The sequence below is a fragment of the Podarcis pityusensis genome (genome assembly GCF_964106645.2).
Source record: "Podarcis pityusensis genome assembly, chromosome: 10".
Taxonomy (NCBI): Eukaryota; Metazoa; Chordata; class Lepidosauria; order Squamata; family Lacertidae; genus Podarcis; species Podarcis pityusensis.
This window is the reverse complement of record NC_138035.1, coordinates 17077921-17102235: the sequence shown is the minus strand read 5'-3', so window position 1 is coordinate 17102235 and position 24315 is coordinate 17077921. Positions and strand designations below refer to the sequence as shown.

At 45.4% G+C, this 24315-nt stretch overlaps 1 protein-coding gene across 1 annotated transcript in view; it reads right to left on the bottom strand.

Moving 5' to 3' along the window:
- EPS8 (EGFR pathway substrate 8, signaling adaptor) overlaps nucleotides 1-24315 on the bottom strand; it is a 143782-nt gene that overhangs the window by 61001 nt on the left and 58466 nt on the right. The window contains exon 2 of the mRNA XM_080971984.1: nucleotides 3585-3663. Coding sequence (XP_080828110.1) covers nucleotides 3585-3646 — 62 coding nt within the window. The 5' untranslated portion in view covers nucleotides 3647-3663. The remainder of the gene's footprint in view (nucleotides 1-3584; nucleotides 3664-24315) is intronic.

Here is a 24315-nt window from a genome sequence, read left to right as displayed (position 1 = left end):
GCTCCATGTAGGACTGGGAATACTCCAGATCTAAAACCCTGGTGAGCCACTATCGGTCAGTGTGGACAATACCGCTGTCAGAAGCGGGGTCAGCAACAAATCACACGTGAAGCTAACAATTAGCAGAAACAAAGTCTGGTCAGGAGTACCAGGCCTGATGAGCATTGAAGCTCTTCTCAGTAGGCCTTGCCCCATGGAGGCTGAAGGTCCTCACAACCTTCTCACAACTGCCTAAATCTCCTCCTCGCCTGGTCCTTCCCAAGCAATCTGAGACTTGGGTGCCCTGCCTGACTTTGTTCCTCCCTCTTCATACCTCTTCTGGTTCTGGAGACAGGGGGAGGGGAGCTGGTCACAGCAGGAGAGAGAGACACCTGAGCTTCTTCACCAGCCTGACTCATCTCTGCTTCTTGGACTCCATCCTCTCCTGTTTCAGCTTCTGGACTTCTCCTCCTCCCAAAGCTTCTCCCTCTGTCCACTCATCATTGCTCCACCACCAATTCCTGGGCTCTGATCCTTTGTCCCTTGAGGGTTCCCCAGCTGATGCCTCCCACCATTCCTCTGCGTCCAGTCAGTCCATGACAACTGAGGTATATGAACCAAGCAGCTTCCTATATCCCCAAATAATGAGTGCATAGAGCTTCTGTAGAGTCAAAATATTGGCTCTATCTATAACTGGGGTGGGGAGACTGTGGCTCTACAGATGTCACTGGACTACAACTCCCAGCACCTCTGACCATTGGGGGCTGATGGGAGTTGGAGTCCAACAACATCTAAAAGACTAATAATAATAATGTTGTTGTTTAGTCGTTTAGTCGTGTCTGACTCTTCGTAACCCCATGGACCAGAGCACGCCAGGCACTCCTGTCTTCTACTGCCTCCCGCAGTTTGGTCAAACTCATGCTGGTAGCTTCGAGAACACTGTGCAACCATCTCGTCCTCTGTCGTCCCCTTCTCCTTGTGCCCTCCATCTTTCCCAACATCAGGGTCTTTTCCAGGGAATCTTCTCTTCTCATGAGGTGGCCAAAGTATTGGAGCCTCAGCTTCAGGATCTGTCCTTCCAGTGAGCACTCAGGGCTGATTTCCTTCAGAATGGAGAGGTTTGATCTTCTTGCAGTCCATGGGACTCTCAAGAGTCTCCTCCAGCACCAGAATTCAAAAGCATCAATTCTTCGGCGATCAGCCTTCTTTATGGTCCAGCTCTCACTTCCATACATCACTACAGGGAAAACCATAGCTTGAACTATACGGACCTTTGTTGGCAAGGTGATGTCTCAATAATTTATACCCCGCCCATCTGGCTGGGTTTCCCCAGCCACCAAAGATTCCTCATCCTTGATCTATAATGTCCCCTGTTATCGACTCCCCTCTTCAGCAGCTATCCTAACCACCAGTCTTTGCCCTCTCAGAGTCTTTAACTGCCTTTCCACAAAGACTCTTCACAACAGGACATCTGTGAAGTAGGAGAAGCAACCCTGATCCTCTCAAGTCAAAAGACTGGATCCTAAAGATTGAGAGGTGATTCTTGAGGATGCCACTGGACCTCCAGGTCCTGACAGGTTCAAATCTCTCTGAAATCTTGGGATAACTTCGGGAACAGCTTCCAAGACAAAGCAATGAGCTATCAGGAAAATAAAATTTAAAAAATCCCAGGAAAATTGAGTTCACCCACAGAAGTCTTGGTGCACGACCAGAGATTTATTGGGATCCCAGCAGGAATTCAAGCGACGGCTTCAGAGACAAATGAAGCTGACTGCTATGGTTCTATTTACCATCAACATTGCAGTCTGCAGCCAAAATGTTGACACACATACCAACAAATTAACCTTGGCGGAGCTGGGCGATGGGTGCAGTTTGTTGACTGTAAATGCTCCTGCACAAGGCCTGGATATGGCATGACAGAAGCTTATAAGATTACATGGAGAGAGTAAAGCTTTCCGCCCCCCTCTCTCTCCAACACTAGAACTCGAGGGCATCGAATGAAGCTGCATGCTGGAAGATTTAGGATAGAAAAAAGAAAGTACTTCTTCACAAGCTGCACAATTAGACAATGGAACTCACTCCCACAAAAGGCAGCAACTTGGATGGCTTTCAAAGAGGATTAGACAAATTTGTGGAAGGGTAGGCTATTGGTGGCAAATAACTACCGTATTTTTCGTCCTATAGGGCGCACCGGCCCATAGGACGCACCTCGTTTTTTTGGGCGGGGGAATGAATAAAAAAAATTGTTTCCCCCCCCCCGCCGCAGCTGCCGCCCCAAGCCTTGTGCACACCTGCCGGGCGCACAAGGCTTGCGGACACTCGCCCGAAGCACAGGGAGCCCTCCGGAGGGCTCCCCGTGCTTCGGGCGACAGGCTGCCGCCCCAAGCCTCGCGTGCCCGGCGGGACCTTCTGCCGGGCGCGCAAGGCTTGCGGACACTCGCCTGGGCTGCAGGCTGCTGCCCGCAAGCCTTGTGAGCCCGCGGGAACTCCCGCCGGGCTTGCAAGGCTTGTGGATAGCTTCCTGAAGCCTGGAGAGCGAGAGGGGTCGGTGTGCACCGATGCCTCTCGCTCTCCAGGCTTCAGCGAAAGCCTGCATTCGCCCCATAGGACACACACACATTTCCCCTTCATTTTTGGAGGGGAAAAAGTGCGTCCTATGGGGCGAAAAATACGGTATATGGCAACTAGGTTCTGCCTCCATAGATGGAGGAAGCGATGTTTCTGACCACCAGATACTGGAAACTGCAGCCGGGGAGAGTGTTGTTGTGCTAAGGCCCTTCCTGAGGATTTCCTACAAGCATCTGAGGGACCACTGTGCGAATTGGATGGTGGGTTAGATTAGCCATTGGCTTGTCCCAGCAGGCTCTTCTTATGTTCTTAAGACTGGGGTAGGTACAGTTCTCTACGAGCTTCATCTAGGAACAACTGCACAAGGACCCAGCGTTTGAAATTCTCTAGGTGCCAGGCACAATTTGGACCTGGCCATCGGCCACTTGTGACCAAGTGAAGATGCCCGGGTGCAAGTATGACGCCTGATCTCACCATGATCTGGAGGTGCATGCCTGGGGATCCCTGGATCTTGACTGTTTTCACACACCAGCAACACATCCTAGATAATTATATACGTTATATTTTAGCTGCACGATCAGAATGAATTTCAGGAACCAAAAACTCATATTGAAAAATTCAGGTTTTGAGCTGTCTGGCCCCAAAATGGCAACTAGGCATTCCGTTTGGGCTACTGTAACCCTGGATTAAGGAGCCATTCAGCACCTAGCTTCCATATCTGAGTTTCTAGCAGGGCAAAGACCCTAGAGCTTTGGTTGCATCTAAGTCTGGGATACACAAGAAGCAACAAAAACACTTATTGAGATTCACATTATTGAGGTCTGATGTGAAGAAGGTATTCATGCCTCTGCAGGCTGGTACCCTCATTATATCCAAGCTCATATGAAATTGATCTTATGTCTGAAATGACAATAGCTTCCAGGCTGCAAATGAAATGTTAAGTCTCAGAGGAGACCTTAGGGCTTCTTCTTCCTTTTACTTTATTTCTGATGAACTTGGGTGGCAGGGAGAGGTCATGTTGGTGGGATAATACTTACTTTACTTGAGAAGAGTAACTTCCATATGCACTTGGGTGGGTGTTTGAAATATGGCCATTCATTCTGATCAACACTCCCTCTGTGGAAACAGGAGTGGAAAAAGTCATTAGGGCAACCAGTACAATAATGTTAACATTTAAGAAAGACTGTAGAATATGCCAATTATGACTAGCAATGGATGAAATCTGTCAATTTCGGTTCTCAAAGTTTTTATTTTATTTTCTCAGTCTTAAATTAAATTCTCCATATTTCTGCAGCAAAGAGATTTTATAAAATACTAAAATACTCATGAAGATTTGTCAGCTTTTAGAGTGAATTTCTCCAAATACATGCAGTTCAGTATGTAGTTTAGAGTAATGTACACAATCAATTTTCCTTAATATAATGCATTTGGTAAATTATTTTCACACACACACACACACACACACACACGCATGTATGTATACAGACACACACAACCCCCTCTGAAACATATGCACATTTGGTTGGAAAACTGTGTCACAAATTTGGGAGGAGTGCAAAGTTCAAAGGGCAGCCATGTTTTGATTTATGTTTTGCTTCAGAAAGTATAAACTAGCTTACTTCCCTTTAGAATCAAATTTCTTCTCCATCCCTAGTTAAGACAGTGGAAGACGACTGTTACCTTTACATCACAAACCTCTAAAAACAAAGAATGCTATTGTTACAAACATCTTCATCATCTAGCAACAACAACCTCAAAAAATCCTGCACAAGGTTATCAATCAGTATCATCTGAGTAGATCTTTGGTTTGAAAGAAAACGATCTGTGCACTAAGAATTGTGCATTTGCCCAGGAAGTTCCAGAGGCAACTGCCGCAGAATCCATTTCCTTGTGAGGAGAGCACACCAAAGTCTTACGGAACTTTTTGCTCTTATCAGTTTTACAAACATACCAATCCAGCTTGTGGGAGCAGGCAAGCATGCAGACCATACAGGAATTTAAAACAACATTAGCTCCCCAAAGCAAACAGCACATCCCTCAAGGACCAGACCATCAGCACTCCTCCTTGCAAGCCTCTGCAAAGTCATATATCTCTGGCATCCCTTTGGCTTGAAGCACTGGAAATCTTCAAGCAGTTTCTTCCATTCTCCCAGGGCAAGTGAAGCGTAAGAAGCTGCCTTATACCAACCGGATCAGATTATGGGGAACCTGTAGCCTTCCAGGGGCTCTTAGACTACAACTCCCATCCCAAGTGACCATTGGCCATGCTAGCTAGAGCTGATGGGGGCTGAAGTTCTGGATCACCATTTCTCCATATCTTTTTCCCCCAAAATTTTTATTGATTTCCCAAATTTATAACAAACATCAAAAACAAACAAACATAAATCCTAACTATTTGTTAACATTGTTAGGTGGCTTCCTTGAATCCCCCTGGCTGAGTTTCTATGTATATCATTGTAACAGTTTTCCAAAACTAATTTCTCATAAAATTTACTTAATCAATTAACATTTTTCTTTCTTTTCATTTTAACTTTGGATATATTATTCTATAACGTCACATATTTAAATCCTAAGCCAATCTGGTACTTGCAAGTGTTTCTATTTAAGTTATCTTAGCATATTTAGCTAAATAGTCTTTAAATTTCATCCATTCCTCCTGGTACTCCTCCTCCTTCTGTTCCCGGACTCTTCCGGTCAGGTCGGCTAGCTCCCCAAAGTCCATCATCTTCATCTACCATTCCTCCACTGTTGGTACTTCTTGTGATACCATTTCTCCATATCTGCACTAGAATGTAAACACTGCAGCTGCTGGTACCAGGCAAAGGAAAGCTTTGAACTTGCTGAAGTTTAACAGACACCGCCCCTGACCCTAGCTTATGAACATTGCATTAAAATGAAGCCCACTGTCAAAACACAGTAACATTCTCCATAAATGACCATACATTGGATTTTCCAAGACCTTGTTTGCTCAGTGTGGTGCTTTTCTGCATTTTCGAGGCAGATCCATTTTAATCTACTCCAACATTGCAGGGATGATCATTTGGGTCCCCTCCTAGTTCTGCAACTCTAATACATTATTCCTGAGTACAAACAGGATTTGACACTTTTTGTATAGGTATTCAAGCACAAGTGTTTCAGGCTCTCCCCAGGTTTTTCAAGGGGTGCTGGGAAATCACACAAAATTCACAACCAAATCTCTTCGGAAAGCCAGAAGCAACTGTGGCCAACCTCAGTCAAGTGTCGTGGAGCAGGAGTCCTGTACCTGCTTACACACAAACATCTTATTTATAAAGCATATGTTTTGGGAAAGTGGCATTATTTTTTTGCCATTCAGGCTATAATCACATTTCCATGACCAGTTGACATATTGCAGTTTAAAGTATTCCTTTGCAGGGCACGTAAAATTAGCACCTTCCTCATAGGCCTTTTGTCTTTCTAACTTGCTGGGCCGATCGTCTTTCTGTTAATTAGCTGTTAGAATTTTGCAGAGCTGTATGAATAATGAATAATCTGGAGTTTGAATGAACAAAGCTGTTTTGTTTGTATGAGGAACCTAGAGTTTAGGGCATGGGTAGGCAAACTAAAGCCTGGGGGCCGAATCTGGCCCAATCGCCTTCTAAATCCAGCCCACGGAGGGTCCGAGAATCAGTGTGTTTTTACATGTGTAGAATGTGTCCTTTTATTTAAAATGCATCTCTGGGTTATTTGTGGGGCATAGGAATTCGTTCATTCCCCCTCCCCCAAAAAATAGTCCAGCCCCCCACAAGGTCTGAAGGACAGTGGACCAGCCCCCTGCTGAAAAAGTTTGCTGACCCCTGGTTTGGGGTGAGGAGGGTTTTCAAAGCCTCTCCAACAATTAGGAGTGAAAGTTCTGCACTGACATACCCTTCTGCTCTCCTCGCTGGCAGATGCCCTCCATCACGGTGCACAGATTGCACCAGATCTTAAAATGAAGCATACACAATGCTTTCATTGGGATCCTTTTTAGGAATTTGTATAGTGCCTGGCAGAACACTGGGGCGAGAGACCCCATTCAAGCAAGCAAAGAAGGCAGCATTTATTAACTGGTCAACGCAAACATCAGCAGTGTAACTGACAGCACAAATGGAAACTTCGCCCTACACAACGCCCTACTGTATTTTATTCACTCCAACCACAGGCTCTTTAAGACCCTGGATTGAATTGTTTGGAGGTAACGTCAACTCACTACCCTCTTTGAATTCAATGTTATCACCCATCCTTGTTTGAGACTCTGTCCTGCCATGTGATGCCCCAAATCTTCCTAACACAGTCTGTGTGGAAAGCGTTGAGGCATTGCTTTTGGCGGTTGTAAGTTGCCCACAACTCACTTCCACAAAGCAGTGTGCACAGCACACAAGCCTGGTAGATGTTGAATAGTGGAAAAGATGGATGAAGGACACAGCTCTGTTGGATTCACAGCTCTTTATTGCAGCAGTTAGAACTGCTCCTGGAATCAGACTGACCGCCACCTAGCTGGCTGCTTTATATAATACTAAGTAACTTGAAACAGTAACAACTCACAACTAGTTAACCAATCAGGAGTTTTCAATCCTTCATTTACATACTGGTGGCCCTGAGTGAGAACTGCCACTGATATTAATACATAACAGTAGATCTTCCTCTTGGTATTGGACATTAGCACCACGTTCTCCCAAATCCTTTTGGAGAGGCGAACCGTTGCAGTAGACTGCCTTGCCAATACTCTTGTCTAGCTCAGCGTTGATGGAGAGATTGTTGGTTGTGGTGGAGCCCAGGCAGACAAAACTGCCTACCACCTCAAGTGTGTGGTCGCCAATGCTGACCCAGGATGTTAGTTTTCATCAGGCTGATGAAGGCAAAAGTGGGTGGAGCGATGGATAAGTCAGAGGTTTAAGCACACACGTCTGTCCAACAAGTAGTCTCCACCCAAGCAGGGAAGAGGCATCAAAGGCACATCCCTCAGGAAAAGCACCCATGCTGGGGAGAGCCTAGGGAGAGTCCTAGGGGCTGAATTTGACCCCCAGGACCCAGCACCGCATGCACAAACCCTGTGTTAGGTTGTGGGTGAACATATCAGATGACACAGCGATTCTTCAAACAGCTCTTGTTTATTCACAGGCCAGAACAGAACTGAATTGAAGGGTTCAGCCAGCCTGCTTATATAGAGCCCCACTACAATGCAACTGTAACACTTTCTGTAACTACCCAATCACTGAACGTCACTTTCAATCCCTTATTTGCATATGTGGACCTGAGTGAAAACTATCTACAGTATCCCCCTGCTGGCCCAGGGTGAGAACTTCAGTACATAACACCCTGCGTGCATTAAGAAGACAGATGTAGATATAGATCTAAATGGTGAGATATGAGCATGCAAAAAGCTAAGGACAGGGCTGATACTCACAAGGCCTGCAACATTCTGAGAAAGAATTTAGCAAGGTCATATACCTTTTATAAGTTGGTACAATTATGTCAGTTAATAGCAGTCTTTTTGTGTTGTCAGTGCAGCTGAGCAGGAGGTCTGTTCTGTTCTGTTGCTGTCTGCCTCAGAGTTAGTCAGAGTCTGTGAGAGTCTTTTAGTCTTAGGGATAAATCTATGTAATACACTAGTAACATAAGTAATACCTGCCAGCCTCATATATGCACATTTAATCTAATAAGTGTGAGGACACTGTGTGAAAAAGTTATTGCTATTTAAACTTCAAAGAAGCGTCTTGTGCAGTTTTTTATAGGAGGGAAAAGGGAAGGAACATAAGCATTAAACGATCCACTCTGTAGCTTTCGCTTCAGCTTTCTGTTAATGGAAATTAAATATAATTGCTAAACAAACTAATGTTTATTAAGTGTCGCAAGTGTGGAAACAGGAAAGATAACGTTCAGCTCATTTGTTCTTCCTAACTAAAATCTAATTCCTACATAAATGTGTAAGGAGGAAACGGGAGAAATATGCATGACATGGGCTCCCTTGAAAAAGAGCCAAGAATGGCCTCTTGAGTGGACAGTTGGCGGCAAGACTTGGCTTAGAGCATAATGCCAAGGTTGCAGGTTCGATCCTGTATGCGACAGCTGCACATTCCTGCATTGCATGGGGTTGGACTAGATGATCCTCAGGGTCTCTTCCAAGTCTGCAATTCTCTGATTCCTTCCATAAAGCAAACTAGCAAACTACACAAGACATCAGTACGTTTCCAAGCACAATTCAAAATGTTAGTGCTGCCCTTTAAAGCCCTAAACAGCCTCAACCCAGTATACCTGAAGGAGCGTCTCCACCCCCATTGTTCAGCCCAGACACTGAGGTCCAGCTCTGAGGGCCTTCTGGCGGTTCCCTCACTCAGAGAAGCAAAGCTACAGGCAGAGGGAGGGCCTTCTCGGTGGTGGCGCCTGCCCTGTGGAATGCCCTCCCATCAGATGTCAAAGAGATAAACAACTACCTGACATTTAGAAGACATCTGAATGCAGCCCTGTTCAGCGAAGTTTTTAATGGGTGACATTTTAATGTATTCTTAATCTTTGTTGGAAGCTGCCCAGAGTGGCTGGGGAAACCCAGCCAGATGGGCGGGGTACAAATTATTATTATTAGTATTATTATTATTATTATTATTATTATTATTATATCATCATCATGTAGTTACCAACTGCATGTTATAGGAGGGGCCCAACCTGGGTTGGAACCAGGGAGAGGGCAGCGTGGGGCTGTTACCCTTTGGACTCCACCATAGTCCTGAACTGAATCGGAGCTGTGGCTCTTGTTATTTGCAGGGGGGGCAAAGCTCCTCTATGGAAGCTTTTCTTCAAAATATGCACACAATCTTTCGGTCGGAACACCATCGTGAATGAGCAGCTGCCGCCACGGATTGTTTTAATATCAAACTGAGCCAAAACTCAGCGAAGTTTACCCTCTGTTTAACCTGGCTGAAATGTACGAGGCATTGAACTGTGTGGTATTGTTCTGTAAATAGCTCCATGCATCACGAGGATGCGTAAAACGGAAGGTGCTGCTCTGAACTTCAGGACAGCAAAGAGGACAGCCATGCGATTGCCGGAAACACGGATCAATTATGAATCGATCACCTCTGCAGTAATCTCCGATATTTTTTCATGTATCCTCTGCGAACAGCTAGGATTACCATCCTAGAAAGGAGGAGGGAGGGATATCACCTCCTAAAGGAGGAAATGAGGAAGACCCCATTTGCGCTAGAGGTTTAAAGCAGTATCATTCCAGTTTAAACACTCACATCTACTCCCAAAGAATCTTGGGAACTGTAGATTGTTCTGAGCGCTGAGGGCCCTCCCTACAATTATCAGAACCCTGGAGACACTACATCTCCAAGGATTCTTTGGGGGGAGCCATGACGGCTTAAAGTGGTATGATACCGCTTTAAATGCGTAATATTAATAAAATGCAGATTTGGCCCAACACAAAGGTGTTTCCATTGCCCCCACTCCAGTGCAGGGTGAAATAAAAAAACTGGTTCCAGTTTGTTCAACCGCTGTGTTCTGGAAGTTTCTGATTTGGAACAATAAAATATTTATGCATCTTCCATTTTTAAAATCCTGGCTCGTTCAATGCCACAAGGTTATACTACCTTCGTGTATAAAAAACGTGTCCTTGAATGCTCCTTGGACAGGTAACATGACCCTTTTTAAAATTCAGGAAGCCCTGAGCAAGCCAGCAACTTGTGGTCAAAGGCAGCGCCTTCCTGCTTGCAGCTTCGCTTTCCAGCACTTCACGTTCTTCTGAGGTGAAACTGCCCTTGAAGTTTTGTTTGTTGTTTAAATCCATTGGTTTCTGCAAGGAACTGCAGGTAATAAAAAGGCCCAGGAAAAGCTTAGGGGGGAATCTTTCAGCTGCTTTCCAAATTGAGTGGTGCATTTGTTCACAACGCCCAGGAAAGGCAAAGCTGGCTTGCGAAAAGAAAAGCCCATAATAATTAGTGCTGTCTGGTTAAAGCACTTTTAGTTTATTAAAATTTGCCACTTAGCAACTGACCAACTACATTTAAATATCTCTGCATATAACCAGGAAGTGCTTAGTAAACTTGCAACGAAGGGATATCTACTACTTCTTGTTGCAGAGAAACAGATAGAGATCCTCCCTAACATTATCTCTCTCATTCCTTATTACTAACGGCACAGAAGCAACTTAACCTCAGAAAGTAACTTTTCACAGCCCTACCAATTAATCAACTAACAATTACTTGATTAATTTGTTACCTGATTATTGATTGTGTTATAAGAAAAACTGCTCCCTTTCCCTTATGAGGTATTCCAGAGCCCGTATAGAGTCCTTCAGTGGGTTCCCTATCGGTAGGAGAAAGTAACAGAGGCCAACCAGAGTATATTGAGAAGCAAAGCGGCTAGTAAGCCTGATCTTTATTCAAGGAACTGTTGCAACACAGTCCCCACTCACCACACGCAGGAGGGAGGAGGAACCCAGAACAATGGTGTGAAAGGCCTTATATTGACTTTTGAAATTGCCCACCCTGTAGCCCAAGACACCCCCCCAAAACATCATACATACATCACAGAAGGAGGCGGTCTACAGCATAAATCCTGTCTGCCAGGATACCTGATAACGGTCACTGATTACATTACCTAGGCAGTCTGGCCATTCTTTTCTGATAGTTAATACTTTAGTTCCTGAGTCCAGGTCACAGGCTTACCTTATTCCTACACAAATACACCTTTAAGACAGGATTTGCAAGCAAAAAGATAATGAGAAGGCTTTCCCCATTTGCCTCCCCTACTGCAGAGGAATATTTGAGGTCACTGGGAGAGTCAAAATGGCTTCAGGATTGCTCTCCCATACTATTTCAGACACATAGTCCATATATTTAGATATGTGTGCATTTATGAATATTTATTCTATATTTGAGACCTTAAAATTCTTATAACAATGGCAAGCCCAGTAATAATTGCAGGCAGCAAGACTTGGGTACCCTGTGTAATGCTTCACCTCCATCCACTTGCACTCATATGTGTAGGCCCAGTTCACATGTAACGCTAAGCCATGAGGAAACACGCAAGTCCCATAGATCACGGCTGATCCACTCCTTCCCTGGTCCACCTGCCATTGAGCCACCTGGGGGTAAGGTAATGCAAAAGTAAAGGACCCCTGGACGGTGAAGTCCAGTCAAAGGAAACTATGGGGCTGCGGCGCTCATCTCACTTTCAGGCCAAGGGAGGCAGCGTTTCTCCACAGCTTTCTGGGTCATGTGGCCAGCATGACTAAACCGCTTCTGGAGCAACAGGACATTGTGACGGAAACCAGAGCGCACGGAAATGCCGTTTACCTTCCCTCCGCAGCAGTACCTATTTATCTACTTGCACTGGCGTGCTTTTGAACTGCTAGGTTGGCAGGAGCTGGGACACAGCAAAGGGAGCTCACTCCGTCACAGGGATTCGAACCCAAGAGGCTCAGTGGTTTAGACCACAGCGCCACCCGCATAATTTGGCTTAGCACCTGATCTCATTATTTGTCTCTCCCGGACAAACCATAAATCGGTCAACATAGAACATGCCTCAGTTACTAAAGGTAGGCGGTTCGAATCCCCGTGACGGGGTGAGCTCCTGTTGCTCGGTCCCTGCTCCTGCCAACCTAGCAGTTCGAAAGCACCCCTAAGTGCAAGTAGATAAATAGGTACCGCTCCGATGGGAAGGTAAATGGCGTTTCCATGCGCTGCTCTGGTTCGCCAGAAGTGGCTTAGTCATGCTGGCCACATGACCCAGAAGCTGTATGCTGGCTCCCTCGGCCAATAAAGCGAGATGAGCGCCGCAACCCCAGAGTCGGCCACAACTGGACCTAATGGTCAGGGGTCCCTTTACCTTTACCTAAGCAGAAGGGGAAGGGAAGTGTTAGTGATCTTAGGAGTAAGCACCCCCCGAATGGCTTGCTTGTTTGCACTGAGCAGTGGTTTGGCTGAGAGTTATGTGTGAACCTGGTCATAATATCAGGACTCATCACCACAACATTTCTGACTACACAGACCTTCTGCAGCAGTTGCAGCAATCTTTCCCTGTGAATTGGCACGTACAGCTCTCTGTCATTCAGGCTAAATGGGATCCAAGGAAGGGATATCCCCCCCCACCTCGTTGCAGAAATCACATTCACAGCACCCACATAAACTTTTAAAAACTGAACATTACTATATTTCACGTAAATAACGTTCCCACACACAAAGGTTTCCATTCAAGGTTCCCAGGATTTTAATAGCTCTAAGAAATAACAGCTGTGGCCCTGATACGCAATTTGTTCGCTGCTGCCAAAGAAGTGGCGCAGTGCCAGCATTTGCTGAAAAGTACATCTACCTCATCTCAACAGGGAGTAAAAGCCTCCCAAAAAAATAAAATGTGGGGAATCAGGCTTTTTTATCACCTCTTTTTTTATTATTATGTTCTGAACAGGCAAGATGTCCATGCGTACAAAAAAAAAATGTTAAAAGGAACACATGCGTGCAAAACTATGGCAACTACAAACGCAGAATTTTCGCTCTCTAGAACAGAAGAAGAAAGGCTCCTCAATGTGCTAACCTCATCTATAAGGCCCCATCTGCTCTACACATTGAAAGTAGCATCATGCCACTTTAAAGAGCCATGGCTTCCTTCACAGAATCCTGGGAGCTGAAGTTGGTCCAAAGAGCTGAGAGGTGTTAGGAGACCCGTATTCACTCTGCAGAGCTACAATTTCCAGAGTGGTCTAACAAGGAATCCCTCTTGCCAGAGAATTCTGGGAATTGTAGCTACGGGAGATGGGCAAAGGTAAAGGGACCCCTGACCATTAGGTCCAGTCGTTGCCGACTCTGGGGTTGCAGCGCTCATCTCGCTTTATTGGCCGAGGGAGCTGGCGTACAGCTTCCGGGTCATGTGGCCAGCATGACTAAGCCGCTTCTGGAGTACCAGAGCAGCACACGGAAACGCCATTTACCTTCCCGCCAGAGCGGTACCTATTTATCTACTTGCACTTTGAAGTGCTTTCGAACTGCTAGGTTGGCAGGAGCTGGGACCGAGCAACGGGAGCTCACCCCGTCGCAGGGATTCGAACCGCTGACCTTCTGATCGGCAAGTCCTAGGCTCTGTGGCTTATCCCACAGCGCCACCCGCGTCCCTAGCTACGGGAGATAGGGGGCTGCTAACAACTCTCAACTCCCAGTTGATTGGCTGTAGGTTCAAGAACAGATGAGCGGGGATACTTATTCACACTAAGAATAATTAAGAGTCAACTGGAACCAGGTAATCTGAAGAACTGTCTGCACCTATACAAGGCTTTTAAGATCAGCATCTGAGGTCCATCCCTCTGGTCCATCAGCGAGAGCTGTGAGATTGGGCAGTATTCAGGACCAAGGCCTATTTTGTGGTGGCCCCACATCTTTGGAAGAATCTCCTCCAGGAACCTGGCCTTAGGCATACCAGTCTGTATTTGGTTACTTTTAGCACCCTGTGCTTTTAACTGAAGCCTTATTATGCTGCAGCTATCTTAGTGATCCATACAAGCATGGCTCACTGCTTTTATATAGTTTGATTATTTAATCTGTGTCTTCAAACATGGTTTGAGAGTTTTTACCATGAAAAGAGGGCCAGAAATCAAACAAACCTCCCTAAACACAAAAAACATCTCACTAGTTTAGATGGTATCTGAAGATGTGTGCATGCACACGAAAGCTTATACCCAGAACAAACTTAGTTGGTTTCTAAGGTGCTACTGGACAATTTTTTATTTAGTTTAGGTGGATAGTTTAAAAGGATTAGAGAAATCCATAGAGAGGTTGCTCAACATCTGTTTATTATCCACAACAGCTAACAAGAACAAGAACCCCCATATTTACAAGTACTCTAGCAGGTTCTGGGTTCAACAGAAGGTGGTCACCCTCTCTACCACCCACTTTTGAGCTTTCAAGGGCATCTGACTGGCTACTATGGCAACCAAATGGATTTGCCAGACTTTGCTGTGATCTATCAAAGTAACTCTTAGGTTCTTATGAGGCAGAGGTAGCTGACATGGTACCTTCCATAGGTCGTAGAGCTGCATCTCCCACCATCCCTGGCCACTGACTATTCTAGCTGAAGCTCATGGGACATGAAGTCCAAAAATATCAGGAGAGCACCATGTCAGCTATCCTTGTCATGTGAACTCAAGATAAAAACCTGAGTCTGCATGATGCACTTGCCAACAAACAGACAAGCATACCTAACTGTGCCTTTGGCTCCATGGCTGGCTTGCTGTTTAAAAGCATAGTCTGGGTCCAGCCTCCCACAAGGACAAATGTAACCTTCAGAGGGAGACTAGTGTGCCCCAAAGGACTCTTCATCTTCATTCCCGGCAGCCAGATTTGTTCCCTTCATGGTTAACGCAGCATACATTGCCCGTCTTGCAAATAGCATGTCTCTGTTTACATTTGTCAAACCGCATATCTGAAACAACACAGAACAGATGCTGCTCCAGGCTGGATAGCTAACTGTTATTTCCTGAAGGCTGATCCAATTTTGAGAAAAGGGAGAGGGTGTTCGGAAGAGAAATTGCTATAGCCAGGACTAATACCTGGCTTATAAAAAGCGTATTTGTCCTTCAGTCCAACTCCCCAGCAAGCCTCCGAATTCACACCTATAAACTAAATCCACCTTCATTTGCTCTTCTCTTCCTTCTGCCCTCCCAAAATAGTGCTATTATTTTAAAAGCCAATTTCACCAGGGGCCCTTCCCCAACTGTACAGAGAATTCCCCCCTCCCCCAGACAAACTTACCTTCCACATATATACTTTAAGGAAATGTACAAAATATAATAAAACAACCAAGAGAAGCAAAAGACAGAAGATGAATTTACAAATAATACAAAATGTACCCCCATGACAGAGACCTGTTCATTCAACTGGGAAAGCATTTTGCTGCAAATTTGTCTTCCGTTATTTCCAGAAAGTACAGATAGTTGGATGCCCGTTACGTCTCAACGTGCAAGCTGTCCTACAAAATGGAGGTATCCACACTGAAAGACCTGATTCAAGTTACTGTGGAGAAGGTTTCTTTGGAAATTGAAGGAGAAGCTCTCCAGCAGAACACAGTGACCTCCTAGGTATATAAGGAGCCAACCTAGCAGATCGAAAGCATACCAGAGCAAGTAGATAAATAGGTACCACTGTGGTGAGAAGGTAAATGGTGTTTCTGTGCACTCTGACACTTGTCACGGTCCTCCGTTGCACCAAAAGCAGTTTAGTCATGCTGGTCACATGACCTGGAAAGCTGTCTGTGGACAAACACTGGCATCCTTGGCCTGAAGCGAGATGAGTGCCATACCCCATAGTTGGCTTTGATTGCACTTAACTTTACCTTATATAAGGGATAAGGCAGCCTCTCTAGCAACCTGTTCCTGGGCTGTGTAAGTTAGTATCAAAACCTTCAACTTGGTCCAGTGTCAGGTTGCTGGCTGATGCAAATTTTAGCGTGCGCTTTTATGTCAACATCCAATTACTGAACAGCTTAATCATCTGAGCTCACTGAGATGCATCTTAGAAACACTGAGTAATAAGGATACGTAGCCAGCTTTGTAAGCTGCCTGTTGCAACCGCCACTTATGCCTGCCTTGAAATGTCATGGCTAAGTGTCCTTTTTCATCATCGTAAGCTGTCACTGTCGAGCGATGCCCACGCTAAGTTGGTCCAACATTAAATGAGCTCCTCAGCTCCTCCGCTTTCAGGATGTGAGAGATGTACACTAACCACCTAGCTCGCTGGAGAATATGTACCAGCTGAAAAGGAACGTCAGTCATTGATTGCCCAGGACTGTTCCTCAAATCAGATGCACAGCAGCGACAGATTGGGACGGCTCCATAGGTGCACACAGGAAATATTACAGGATGGACTGGCCAGTCCTAAGGACCTATCTGTGTCAGTTTTATCATCCCCTCTGCAGCACCAGAAATCAATGGTGTAAAGTTGGAAAATGTTGGTCACTTCTCCTACCTGGGCAGTTATCTTTCCACAAGGGCAGACACTGATGCTGAAATCCAGCATCGCCTAAGCTCTGCAAGTGCAGCTTTCTCCCGTTTGAAGTGCAGGGTGTTTGAGGACCGGGACATTCACAGGGAAACCAAAATGCTTGTTTACAAAGCCATTGTACTACCAATATGCTTGTGAAACATGGACCACTTATAACTGCCATCTCCAACTCCTTGAATGGTGTCTCCGAAAAATTTTACACATCACCTGGGAAGACTGACGAACTATTGCCAGTGTACTGGAAGAAGCAAAGATCACCAGTATCAAAGCAATGATTCTTCAACATCAACTTCGTTGGACTTGTGTCGTCTTGTGTGGATGCCTGATTATCGCCTTCCAAGGCAACTGCTCTATTTTGAACTTTGAAATGATAAGTGTAATGCTGGTGGTCAACAAAAGAGGTTCAAAGACTCTCTCAAGGCAAATCTAAAAAAGTGTAGAATAAGCAACTGGGAAACACTGGCCTATGAGCACTCCAATTGGAGAACAGCCTTTACCAAAGGTGTCATGGGCTCTGAAGACGCTGAAACTCAGGATGAAAGGGAGAAATATGCTAAAAGGAAGACATGCTTGGCAAACCCTCACCATGATCAACTCCCTCCCGGAAACCTATGTCCCCAACTGTGGAAGGACATGTGGATCCAGAATTGGCCTCCACAGTCACTTACAGACTCACTTTTAAAACCGTGTTTATGGAAGACAATCTTACGTGTTTATGGAAGACAATCTTACTCGGCTACAAGTGATCGCCAAAGAAGAAGATGACATGGGTCCGCCTTCCCAAAACTGGTGCCTTCCAGATGCTTTGCATCACAGCCACAAACAGTCACATGCCAGCATCAGTTGATCAAATGGCTTTAATCAATTTCAGGAAGGAATATAGGAATCTGCCTTATACTGTGTCAGACCATTGGGTTCAAGTAATTCCATAATGCTTGTTGTTGTTTAGTCGTGTCTGACTCTTCGTGACCACATGGACCAGAGCACGCCAGGCACTCCTGTCTTCCACTGCCTCCTGCAGCTTGGTCAAACTCATGCTGGTAGCTTCGAGAACACTGTCCAACCGTCTTGTCCTCTGTCGTCCCCTTCTCCTTGTGCCCCAACTCTTTCCCAACATCAGGGTCTTTTCCAGGGAGTCTTCTCTTCTCATGAGGTGCCCAAAGTATTGGTGCCTCAGCTTCAGGATCTGTCCTTCCAGTGAGCATATTGTCTACAAGTGCTATTTCCCAGCCATACCTAGCGATACTGGGGATTGATCTTGCGACCTTCTGCGTGCAAAGCTACTGAGCTACAGCTAGAGGAACCAATGAACTAGATTATATGATGGAGGCAGTTGTTGAGCCACCCAAATGCTATGGCAAAATCCCCCAGGATCACTGTCCAAATGGGAGCTTCCAGTGTAAAAACTAGCAGCTTTTGGAAGGGCAATTTCCAATGGGAACAGAGGGAAAGCTTCCCCCTATTGAGCCCATTGTGGCTCTGATTCTGATCAGGAGCCCCCAACATATTTAACATCCTTTTGGGGAAATGGAAATTCCTTTCCTGAATTCAAAAGGGGGCAGTCAAAAAGGAAAATGGAAAAATATCAGACACAGTAGGTAGCAGACCTGTTCAACAGCAAGATGCCTTGTTTCTGATGCTCCCACTGGTATTATTTCTGTTTGTATAGCTTTTAACCACACAAGCACCACAGTAAGCACTTCATGCTGTGAAGGGGGAGCCGAGGGAATCACCACATATTTCTTAAATAAATTCATTTTTCTTATATACAAAAACTTTGCGAGGGGAAAATGGCAAGAGCTGTATTTATTTATTTTGGGGCACTCTTTTTTTTTTAAGCTCAGGTTCAGGCAAAGTACAGCAACAAGTCAATGAGGAGGTGCGCTTAATTATTTACAAGTCTGAGACCCGGCTCGGTAGATTCCAAGGTCATCTATTTATACCGTGCAATGATAATATATGTTTGTTTCCAAATGCCTAGCAGCCAAGGCTTGAAGCGTTCAAAGCCAGGAGGTCAGGAGGTGAACATGGCATTCAAAACACTTTGTGCAGTCCTGCCGACATAAGAAAAGGACAATAAAGGGTTCTGTTTGACAGAACATATGGGAGATAAAGGAACTTTTTTTAAAAGGAGGGCGAGAGGGTTCTTTCCGAACAAATGCAAGTGCCAGTGATGGGGCTTTGTACAAACAGAAAAACTCTGGCAAAAACTGGCTCAGCTCACACGTAATCCTAAACTATAATTTAATGCTAAGTGGGTGAGCAGCAGCTAACAGTGGACTTTTATGCAACCCCTCCATCATCAGCAAATTATCAACAACAGCTAACAATCTATCCAACCAACTTGATGTGAGCTCTTCTTCTGCCTAGGTAGGACCCATCTTCACCCAACCAGGCTGTCAATGTGGCACAACTGATATTCCCACCACCTCCAGTCTTCTTCACCAGGACTAAGCACAGTCCTCATCCATGGTCATATTATACCCCTGCTTTTCTCCACTGTTAGCCACTTTCTAAGCTCAGTGCGTTGTTCAGAGAGTGGTGAGGATGTCTCTGGGAAAACAGGATCCCAAAGTGGAGCAATAAGTCCTCCTGACTCCATTAATGATATCCCTGCACTGAAAAGTACAGAGGAACAAGAAACAACCAGGGTTTTCTATAAGAAAAATAGGTATATATCTGCTGAGATGGCTGCAAGTGAAGGCTAAATCTGAGAAACCCGGATGATACAAAGTATAACTTTCACAGAAAGTATCTTCTCTCAGAAAGTGCAAACAAAGCACAATTTTTTTATCTTTGAAAAGGTTGGGTAAATGTCACTGCGAAGAGGAAAGCACACTGTGGTCTTTCCTATTCCTTATTACACTGGCATTTGTCAATCTTTGAACATGCCAGGAAACAAAACGGTACGTTAAATAGAAAAGGTAATATTTCAAGTCATTAAATGGTTTCATTGGTGGCGTACGTGCTTCATTGGGGGGAACAGCTAGTACAGTCGTGCCCATGTACACGCAATGCCAGTCTCTCTGTTTCTCCTTTTTCAAAGCTGAAGTTCAGATTGCCATGATTCTTCGTCAAGTTGCACATTTCTTTTTCTTCTCAAGTCCTCATGAAAGTTCATCAGCATTTGGGCACACATTTCTCCCAATATAAACATTTTATGCAATTTTGCCTAATACAGACTTTTTTTGCAAATTTTCCTAACACTATGCATTTTTTGTATATTATATACAGTAATACTTGCATTTTTTAAAAGAAACTTTCTCTTCGCATACACATTTCATACACTTTTTTTAACTGGAGAAGTGTATTTTCATTCGCATATTGTTTCAAGAAGTGCAAATTAGGTAGGCTTACATTCTAACTGAATTTATCTCCCTATCCCCACTTCTACAAATCAAGGGGGATGTTGACATATTACATTCAACAAGTGCGCAATCTGTGTATATAAATAATTGAGCTGTACAAATGAACGAGTGTGATTGCTGCTGCTGCTGCTGCTGCTGCTGCTGCTGCTGCTACTACTACTACTACTACTACTACTACTATTTTATTTATACCCTGCCCATCAGGCTGGGCTTCCCCATCCACTCTGGGCAGCTTTCAGCACATATAAAAACATAATAAAACTTCACACGTTAAAAACTTCCTGATACATGGCTGCCTTCAGATGTCTTCTAAAAGTTGTATAGTTCTTTCTCTCCTTGGCACCTCATGGGAGAGCGTTCCACAGGGAGGGTGCCACTGCTGAGAAGGCCCTCTGCCTAGTTCCCTGCAACCTCACTTCTCACAGTGAGGGAACTTCTTTCACACACACACACTTGTACATATGAGGATGGCTTTTGCCCATGTTCAGTTTAATGTGCAAAAAACCCTAAGGTAAACACCGTAAGAAAGCTGGAAGCAGACTTTCACAGTCTTAGTTAAAAAAAACCATGCACACTTTTAAAAGACCCCCACACTGGAGTTGGTGCTGCACAGCCAGAGATTGTCACCCAACACTTGTTTAGGGTTATGGGTAGCAAGAAAGACAGCAGGAGGAGTGAGACCCTGGCTTCTTCACCAGCCTGACTCGTCTCTGCCTCTTGAGCTCCCTCCTCTCCTGCTTCAGTTTCTGCCTCTGATTCTGGACCTCTTTCTGTCACAGACTCTCCCAGCTCACTAAACCCTGTTGCCTCCACAACTTCCAACACCTCCTCCTCCCAGTCTTCTCCCTGTGATCACTCATCATTGTTCCACCACCAATCCCCAGGCTCTGAGCCTTCGTCCCCTGAGAGTTCTCTAGCTGGTTCCTCCCACCACTCCTCTGTGTACAGCCAGTCCGTGACAGCCAGGGATACTCAATTTGTTGCCCTCCAGATTGGACTACTGCAATGCTCTCTACATGGGGCTACCTTTGAAGGTGACCCAGAAACTACAATTAATCCGGAATGCAGCAGCTAGTCTGGTGACTGGGAGTGGCCGCTGAGACCATATTACACCGGTCCTGAAAGACCTACATTGGCTCCCAGTATGTTTCTGGGCACAATTCAAAGTATTGGTGCAGACCTTTAAAGCCCTAAACAGCCTCAACCCAGTATACCTGAAAGAGCGTCTCCACCCCCATCATTCAGCCCAGACACTGAGATCCAGCACTGAGGGCCTTCTGGTGGTTCCCTCACTGTGAGAAGTGAGGTTACAGGGAACCAGGCAGAGGGCCTTCTCGGTAGTGGCGCCCGCCCTGTGGAATGCCCTCCCATCAGATGTCAAGGAAATAGACAACTATCTGACTTTTAGAAGACATCTGAAGGCAGCCCTGTTTAGGGAAGTTTTTAATGTTTGATGTTTTATCGTGTTTGTAATATTCTGTTGGGAGCCACCCAGAGTGGCTGGGGAAACCCAGCCAGGTGGGCAGGGAATGAATGAATGAATGAATGAATGAATGAATAATGTTCCCTTACCACTGACCATGCTAGCTGGGACTGCTGGGAGCTGAAGTCCAACAAGGTCTGGGTGGTAAAACATGGGCAGCCCCCAAATTTAGCAGGGCTTTTAGGCTGTTTATCTTTGAGCGCAACATCAAGTCCTCTAGCAGCTAGATTAAAATATCACACTACTGACGTTTGGGACCATCATCTCTTCCTTCTATCAAAAGAGCCAACATGCTGACGTTTCCCCGGAAGGTGCCGCCAGCCAGGATGCTTTAACTGTATTCCCAGCAACCCCTTCCCTGACTAGTAAATTTAAAGAACAACACCAGTGTGCCATTGACTCAGTGCATCTACTCCCTGAGGCAATGGAAACAGCTCTGACATTTGTCTCTTCGGTTTCATTTGTTTATTAGGGTTTGCTTGGCGCTTTCCTCACCAATCCAGTGTGGCAGGGGGGGAGGGGGGAGAGGGGAGAACAGTGTGCTTAGCACATCCTCTACCACAGGGCAGTCCAATTCCTACCAAACTGCCACGCTTGATGGATAAAAAATCCTAGTCAGCATTTTAAACCATCTGTGCCCTATTCTCTAAGGGGAGGGGGGAGGAAAGAGAATCCCAGCAGACAAAAAATGCAATATATCTGTGCAATGGAAACGTGGGGGAGAAGTAGAGAGAAAAAGTTGCTGGCACCCTTAATAAAATTTAATGTTTGCCTTCCTTTCCTTTCAAGAGGGGAATTTTTTTGCTTCAATTCACTAGGCAGTTTTAACCTGTTCAGACCACACCCGCCATTCCTGAATGATGTTTATAATACAATGGCCTATTTGCTTGTATGAAGCCTGCTATCTGTCTGCTTCATCTGGTCAAATTATAATCCCCTTCAAGCAGAGCTTTTATTCTGTCCACATACAGTTCCCCAATGCAATACAATGCAATAAATTATCCGTTTGAAGCCCTAAAGCATTCCAATTGCTTGTCCTATCAGTGTTCACCATCACAAAGTTTCTGCAGCAATCTCACTGCAAAAAAAAACACCACAGCTCATGATATTTGCGTTGCTGATCCTCAAACATGGCCAGAACCGTACACATTCCACTTGTGAGCAATCCCCACTCTTTGGAAATAAAAAATATTACAAATGTGGCAGTTGTTTAAAAACACAACCAGTTGAGCATATGTCATTACGACATCAGAAACGAGCACAGGACTTCTCAGCCTAAGCTTAATTTAAATGTCAAGCTTTGGGGAGAGGGGGGAAATATGACTCATTAAAAGGTGAGTTACTGCACAGCCAAAAAGACAAGTTATTTCGCAGAAATAAAAGATGAGCTACACCCTGCAAACATTCCACTCAGCACAGCACAAACTGAAAACAAATTATCTTCCCCAAGCTTTTACTACACCTGAAAACAACCGTCAGGTCGGAACCACGCACGTGATGGCATTTTCGAGCGAGCCACGATCATTATTACTGGGTGTGTTTGCTGGTGGGAAAACCATGTGTGAGTGCTCTTCAAATCCCCCCTAACAAAAAAAAGAGATTTATTTCAAACTGACACCCCCCGTATTAACACGATTAGGACACCATGCGAGTTGGAGTCCAACAAAAGCTGAAGGACCACTTTTGCTTGAAGGATAGGGAGCCTGGTCTGGGCACAGACTGAAAGCCACTGAAAAACCACGTGGCTGACTAATGATGATGGTTGTTTTTTTACCAGTCCTTCACCCTAAAGTCCCAGGCTGGCTTACAGCACCAAAAACACACTATTACAAAAAGCTTTAAACAGCTTACAATCACATAGGGACGCGGGTGGCGCTGTGAGTTAAACCACAGAGCCTAGGACTTGCCGATCAGAAGGTCGGCGGTTTGAATCCCCGCAACGGGGTGAGCTCCCGTTGCTCGTTCCCTGCTCCTGCCAACCTAGCAGTTCGAAAGCACATCAAGTGCAAGTAGATAAATAGGTACCACTCTGGCGGGAAGGTAAACGGCGTTTCCGTGCGCTGCTCTGGTTCGCCAGAAGCGGCTTAGTCATGCTGGCCACATGACCCGGAAGCTGTATGCCGGCTCCCTCGGCCAATAAAGCGAGATGAGCGCCGCAACCCCAGAGTTGGCCACGACTGGACCTAAGGGTCAGGGATCCCTTTACCTTTACCTTTTACAATCACATAAATCAGGTGGGTCCTAAAAATATACAACTCATGAGTCAAAAGCGTGGTTAAAGAGGTGTGTCTTCGGCATGTAAGGAAGACGCCAGAGACATCTCATCATCACCACCATCATCATCATCATCATTTTACTTGTATGCTGCCTAGTTAAAACAGTGCTCAAGGCAGCTTACAACATGACAAAATTTACATAACTACGAACATAACAAAAGTCATAAACAATAAATAAAGCACTTCGAAAGGTACACAACCAGATGGAAAACAATTTCCACATAAATCCACATCTATGTGAGAAGGCAGTTCCACAACTTATGGGCTGCCTCCAAGCACCTTGAGTTAGGCTCAGAAACAAACTAGCAACCAGTGCAGCTGTGGGCGCCAGTCGAGACCCTTCGCCCCATCCACCGCCCCCAGCAGCAGAAGCCATATGTTGACTGGCTGTTAAGGGAATTCCCTGGACGGAAGAAATACAGAGCAGGATTCCCACACAAAAAACCAAACCAAGATAAAATGGGCCAATCAGAGGCCCCACTGGAGGGGCAATACCTTGCCGCCTGGCTGGGCACTGGCTGTGGGCCATGCCTAGCCAGGAGGCATTGCATAAAGGCTTGCCACATGTGCCTCCTGCAGATCATTGTCTGTTTGAGTTTGTTCTGTCACACACCTTAGTACTCGCTGCCTGGGGGAGACGGCACCGTGACTGGTAC